The sequence below is a fragment of the Ptychodera flava genome, chromosome 16, assembly GCF_041260155.1.
Source record: "Ptychodera flava strain L36383 chromosome 16, AS_Pfla_20210202, whole genome shotgun sequence".
Taxonomy (NCBI): domain Eukaryota; kingdom Metazoa; phylum Hemichordata; class Enteropneusta; family Ptychoderidae; genus Ptychodera; species Ptychodera flava.
Window position 1 is genome coordinate 28759683 of NC_091943.1, and position 7352 is coordinate 28767034.

The 7352-nt window shown below is 35.5% G+C and overlaps 1 protein-coding gene across 1 annotated transcript; it reads left to right on the forward strand.

Moving 5' to 3' along the window:
* On the forward strand, positions 1-7352 carry LOC139113967 (ATP-binding cassette sub-family F member 1-like). The gene is made up of 10 exons (XM_070675441.1): positions 1-70; positions 323-384; positions 1627-1677; positions 2804-2978; positions 3224-3301; positions 3628-3698; positions 4559-4663; positions 5137-5298; positions 5971-6043; positions 6637-7352. Exons 2-10 carry the CDS (start codon positions 337-339, stop codon positions 6801-6803), a joined length of 930 nt encoding a protein of 309 aa, XP_070531542.1. The 5' UTR covers positions 1-70; positions 323-336; the 3' UTR covers positions 6804-7352.

The window sequence follows — 7352 nt, forward strand, 5'->3', positions numbered from 1 at the left end:
GTTCTTACCCCATGTCTGTTTTTCTTGTTCACAGATCAACAAAAGCTTTACTATTACAAGGGCAATTACAGTAAGTGTTTGAAATACAACTACCATTGACTTTTAACAAGGGAAGTCTTGGAGCCTCTTCATTCTCACAAAGCCACTTCACTGGAGTTTGTTTGTTGTGACACAGTCCAATGTTTAGGTTTTTCAAAATTTTCCTTAGAGAATTCAGCTGTCAATATGAGTTGTCTTGCCTGCATTAATTCTGAAAGTGAAAACATTATGTATTTTATGTGAAAATTTTCATGATATCTTACATACCCACCTTTTTTACCAGACACATTCAAGAAAATGTTGAAGCAAAAAAGGAAAGAACAACAGAAAGATTATGACAAACAGGTGAGATTCTATGTTTTATTAGCTCATATTTGGTATATGTATAAATACCAAAAAGAGCTCATATGGTGAGTGGGTGGCGTCTGTATGTTTGTATGTATGTATGTCTGTCCGATACAAAAGGTCCCAAACCTACCATCTTAATATTTAGTGTAGAGGTAGACCCAGGGGTTGAGATGTGAATTTGTTCAAATGAACATGTCAGTGTCAAAAATATGCAAATGAGGTAAGAAAAAGTGAAAATCCTGCAAATGTGTGGGAGTGATGGTATTAACTGAAACAGCCTTACACATCTAAGGGAGAGGTTATATGAGGCATGACCTCATTTGTATGCAATGTACCGTCTATGTGTTGGAGTAGTGGCAGTAACTGAAACAGCCTACACAATGAGCCTTTTCCTGTCGTTGTTCATGAACTGTTACATATTGCCTGTCAGACCTGCTGAAACTAAGAGGGACTGTGTTGAAACATTCCTGTGCTGTGCGTGTTCCTAAATATGACCTCCATTACTTAAAGTTTCAGACCTTATTTACTTTTGTAATTTGTAATTTCTTGAATGGACCAATTCAAACCAAATCTGAGCACACTGTCCTTGAAAGTATTTTTTTATTTCGTCGAAATTATGGAAATTATTACTGTCACAAATATTTCACTTCATTTTCATGTATTACATAAGATGACAGAATTTTAAAAAAGTCAGATTTTAATTTGGCAATCGCAAATATTCACTAGCCAGTCAGACTTCATTCATATACACAATATGTTCCCTTTATTGACTGAATAATGTGTAAAATGTAACTCATGTTTGTTTTGTTTTCCTTTAAGATTTAGACTTATCCTCTTAACCTTTTTCCTGCCGCAGTTATCTGTAGCTATTAAATCAAGTTTGTAAATTGTAAGATCAAGAAATCATAACATATTCAATGTTATTCATTTGACAGCCTTGACCAATATTCTGATATTTTGAGACTTGACCAATATTCTGACATTTTGACGGCCTTGACCATTTCTGACATTTTGACAGACGTGACCAATTCAAGTCAGCGTAAAACACATAGTTACATGGTTTTCAGACTTTTCTTTCAGACATACACGCAAACAAAGGACGAGAGCTACACAAAGTTTTATAATGTCTAAAATGATAACTAAATGTTTGCCTTGAAATTTATATCTCTTCACTCTGTTTAATCCTAAATCCTCTTAAAATCAATATCACCTAATTTTTACTGTTCGTCTGTTTGTTAGGAAAAGAGACTCAAAGAAATGAAGGCACATGGAAAATCATCTAAACAAGCAGTAAGTGCTTTTTCCTTGTCACCATATTTGAATTCTAAGAGTTTAGAATGTGCAAATTTTCATTCAATATATAAAGCTGTACATTTTGATATGTATGAAAGGAAAAGAGGAGAGAGAAAAAGAGAGAGTCTTACATGTAGACATTTCCTAGCCATGATAGCAGCAAAAACAGGATGGTTGGACAGTCTCATATACATTACGTTTACTTTTTTGTACATGGCACACAAGTTTTGTAGATAACATTGTAGATAAAAAGAACCGACTCATTTGAGTGTCTGGATAGAACACACAAGGGAATTGCTAATTTACTAAGCTACTGCAGTGAACTCACACTAATTAGTTTCAGCTATAGCCAGCTGGCAAAGTCGACAACATTGTATGTCCCATGCAGACAGTTTGTCTGGGGAAGTGGAAATAAACAAGATTTGTACATGGACCAGTGCATGGTAATGTTACATTGTATCTTAATCTTGAACACAGGGTGCCAATCGTAAACTCTCATTTACAACCCCAGACAGAGCTAGTTTTGCCTTTGGACAAGCAGAATTTTTTGACCTTGGTCAACACTAAAGTGGCCAGGGGTGAAACAGAAACTGCCCAGTTATAACACACTACACGCCAATCTGCCAGCTGGCTACAGCTGAAACTAATTAGTGTAAGCAGTTTTATTGCAGTTCACTGCAGCAGCTTAGTAATTTAGCAATTCCCTTGTGTGCTCTATCAAGACACTCAATGAGTCGGTTCTTTTTATCTACAATGTTATCTACAAAACTTGTGTGCCACGTACAAAAAGTAAACGTAATGTATATGAGACTGTCCAACCATCCTGTTTTTCGCTGTAGTATTACTTACGATAATGATTTGATGTCGTGCATCCAACTGAGATCTTGGTACATGTGTTTGTCTGAGTTCCTGAAAGCATTATGATCCTGACCTGGTACCTCAATTAGCAGGTATCGTTTTCCTCTTACACGTGGACTCAACAAATTGGAACTTTAACAGTCATTACATGCAGTGTATGGGGAATCATGACTCTCTCATTATGCCTTTTGCACAGTAAGTTAGTAAAACACATACTTGAGCAAAAAATCAGTGAAAATCTAACTCTCATCATGATGGCATACAGGAAAAGAAAGCTAAGGAAGCCCTAACAAGGAAACAGGAAAAGGGCCAGAAAAAGGGAGCCATGGAACCGGAAGATAATGAGCCAGTTGAACTTCTCAAGAAACCCAAGGAATATGTAGTGAAATTCACATTCCCTGATCCTCCGCCGTTGAATCCTCCCATCCTAGGTTTACACTGTAAGTGTGTTACAAAAAACTTCTTTTTAAGTGTATCAGTGATTTGTTATCTGAAGTTAAAAAGCATAGCTGCATCTGTAATTTCAGAATTGTGCAAGGTCACGACATTTTGTCATCACAGATGATGTAAGAACAAGAAAAATAAAGGTGAAGTGTAACACTTAAAGCAAAAGAGAAACATCTTAAATTTATTTCGCAAACAAATTTGTGTGTAATATATTTTCACTGGTGATTTTTTCCTCAAGCTAGTGTCAAATTTGGATACCCTGGCCAACCGCTGCTATTTAAAAGTGTTGACTTTGGTATAGACTTGTCCTCTAGAAGTAAGTATTATGTCTTTACTATTTGAATCTTTTTTTTGTACTAGCTAGAAAAGAGGTATCACATATAGTAATTTTATAGAAACTTTTGCATACAAAGAGTTGACAGTCTATATATTTATTTAAAACGGTATGAACTCGGTAAAAAAAGATATTTCATAATTACCGTAACTTTTTATAAATGATGAAGCTTTGACAATTTCAATAATTTACGTTAATAATAACTGTCGCTGTTTAGACAATTGTATTATGTTTCTCTACATTTAGTTGAATGCCATGTAGGATATTTTGTGTTCAGTGTCGTAAGAAATTTCTACCTTGTATTTCAGTTGCAATTGTTGGACCGAATGGCGTCGGCAAAACCACGTTTCTAAAACTTCTGATGGGAGAAATTGAACCAGTGAGTACGAAATTGATAATTCTAAGAAGTGTAATATGAAGTAATCAGGTACATACATCATCATCATAAATTTAGAGTTTCAGCACTTTTGGAATGAAGCCAAACATGCTTTGCTAAAACAAGTACTGCAGATGAGTTTCAGAACATTTGCCACTTTATATGCTCTAACAAGATCCAAGCCCTAGAAATTCAATGGCTACTAAGCTGATTTAAATACTCACAGGCTGTCCTTTACGCCTTTACACAATCCTTTATAATTTTACTTTGAAAGTCAAGTTAGGTTATCAACTCACTGATACTCAGTAAGAGATGAATGTCTCCTTGCTGCGACACTTGTACAAGAAATGTGCCAGAAAATATGACTAGAAATAATATGGCTGCCAATGCGATTATTCACATTAAGATTCAAACGTTTTATTCATGAAGATTAAAACGTAATGCAAAGTTCATCTGGTAAACTGACCCACTGATATTCATTCACGAACACCACACTAAAGTTTATTTTTTTATGCAGCTTTTTCTGTGAAAACTGCCAGTTATAGATCGAGTGTGCAGTAATGAGGGCGCTGTTTACATAATAGTTTAAATAAGTTGAAAGTTTTTTCTATCAATAGGTGAGGTCAGTACGTGAGGGCCATGTCATCACCAACACAGCTTACAGTGTAATAGGATGTAATTTAGATGCAGTGATAGAAAATAGTGTAAATGATGTCCTGGGAAAGACAAAAGTGAATAAAAACAGTGCCCCGGGGGCTCAGAAGCTGTGAGGGGAAATTTTGCATTTCAACTTCAAGATGTACAGCGAGCCTGTGTATCTAATATGTCAGCATCTAAAGTTTTGTTTCTTTGTACATTTTTAGATTGAGGGAGAAATGAGGAAAAACCACAGGTTGAGAGTTGGCATGTACAGTCAGCATTCGGCAGATCAGCTTGATCTGGAAGAATCTCCAGTGGAATATTTACAGGTAAGTTCAATTTTTTATTTGAAAACCTGTGTCAGATTGGTTCACCTCATGATGAAAATCCAAGCTTTGTCAGAATGTCTCACAAGAGCTGGGGACTTTCATTCTCACATGTGTTGTAGACAAGTGTGAGACAACCCCCCCCCCAACATTTATGGAACATTCCTTCTCAGCCTAATGAAGAGTGCGATAAGATTATTTTTTTATGTCCTTCCAATACAAGCAAAAATTTACATCAGTGACTTTGCTTTAGTTAGTATCACTCCCATTAGAAATATATAATTCCCTTCCATCCAGACCAAATGCGGTATCAAAAATATTCCCATGACATAATTCAGCACAGCAAATATTCATCACTGCATCCATAGAGTGTTCCAGTGTACAGAAAACATTGATATATACTGGAAGATTGCATTAAAGAATGCCATAATGAAACAGGTATTTTTATTTCTATTGTATTATTTTTATGCCCACAGAGGTTATTTAATTTGAATTACCAAGATGCCAGGAAGACTCTGGGTAGGTTTGGATTGGTCAGCTACGCCCACACTATCAGGATTAAGGATCTGTCCGGTGGTCAGAAGTCCAGAGTTGCTTTTGCTGATCTGTCCTGTAGAGAACCAGACGTTTTGATAATGGTGAGTTTGCATTGTGATGTAAGTTAAAATTGTCAATTTTTAGGGGTTAATGTTCAAAAATGTATTGGTTTGTTGGAAAGTTCAAACAAACCTGCTGGCTGATCAAACCCACACTACCCGGCTCTTCTTTTTTGTGTAATTTATAATGTACAAACATTCCCCTGTAAAGAGACTGACAATCAGAAATGATAACAAAAGATCTATGGCCAAACCATGATGGTGAAAGACTTGAGGTTATCACGTGAGTGATATTGGATACTGAACTGGTCCAACAGTCTACTTTTGATTTACTCAGAATAGTTGTTACCTAGAAACTAAAAGAATTAGTAGATATTATAATTTTGTTTAACAATCATACAGTTGATGAACTCTGAATGTATTGCTTTCAACTTTTCCATATTTGAGCAATTTGCTATAATTGTTTAATATGTGCTCCACAGTGATTTCAAAGTTAAAGTCTATGAATTTCTGACCACCTTGGTAGCAAATGTTGTTTTTAAACCTAAATGTATGTGTTATTAACTTTTAAAAAAGTAGAACAAGCAGTTGTATTGTAAACAAGGAAGTTTGTTGACTATAAATTGATGATCTTGTTGTCTTTATGAAACTAAGGAAAAAGGAAGTTTAATCAGTCACTGATAATTTTCAAAATTCCTTCTCTTTTCATTTCAGGATGAACCTACCAACAATTTGGACATAGAGTCTATCGATGCGCTGGCAGATGCTATGAATGCTTATCAAGGAGGTAAGGCATACAACAATGGGACTATACATAATTAAAACATATACATTGCCAATTAAATGAGTTTTGTTTGACCGGCTTCTTCCTCTCTACCTGATTGAATCTACAATGACAAAAGTTTGATTTGAACTTCCCCTAAATAACATAACTTGCTTGACATAGATCGTTTGGAGTTTTAACTGTTGACTGATTTGTTAGCAAAAATATTCAAAATCTTAATAGCAGTTAAATGTCATGCAAAAATGCAATTTTTGTGGTAGTGTAAGATACTTGCATATGGTTTGTGCCAATTTGTGCACAATAATTGAAATAGAACAAAACTCTATCCTGTGTCAAAACTGTCAAATACAGTGTTCTTACAGTAGATGTTGTGTGGCAGATTTCCATACGTTATTCACACAAAAATTCCTCGAAAGTTGGTCTTTTCTCCCCAAATACTGCTGGAAAACAGCAGAAAATTCTGGAAAAGTCCTCACTTTCAACATGACTCATATCGACCCTATTGAAAAAAAGAGTGAATATACTGCATTGGCAATCTTTCTACTGGGCTGTTAATCATTCTTACGTAAAACATGCATTTCTTTATCACCATCAAGGTGTCATTATCGTCAGTCATGACGCCCGTCTGATTCTGGAAACTGAGTGTCAGCTGTGGGTCGTGGAAGATCAGACCATTAATGAAATTGACGGAGACTTTGATGATTACAAACGGGAAGTGTTGGAGTCGCTCGGAGAGGAAGTCATGCAAGGAAACAAACCCTAAAAAATGATATCTGTTCTAGAACTGGATATTGTGCCAGCAAAGCTACAAATCCATCCTTTCCAGGAGCCTGGAGATGCCTCGGATTTCATCAGAGGGACAAACAGAGCTCATGCAAGATTGCATACTGTCTTCACATCCTGTTAGCAAAGTTTCACATTCAAAATATTTCTCCTCCATCATTTTTTGCCTTGAGATGTGGACATGTTTTTAATTGCTCTCTGTAATCTCAGCACAAGAAATAATGATTGCAACAGCCATTAGAACCTTCATGTATTTATTTTGGACAAGAGACTGTAAGGTCATTCACTCATTTGTATGTTTTCATCAGAAATTGAAGAATCTCAATATCTCTATTTCTCACATTCAAGGCTAAATTATACTGAAGAATTTAAAAAAAGTACTTTTAGTTTTGTGCCTTGGTTGGCATACAAAGAACTCATAGTCTTCTGGACATTCCAATAATCATGATACCAATTAGATTGTTCTGTACAAGAAAGCTGCTGTTGTTTTTGAGTCTAAATAAATTTGATTAAAACATTCTCACAGAAA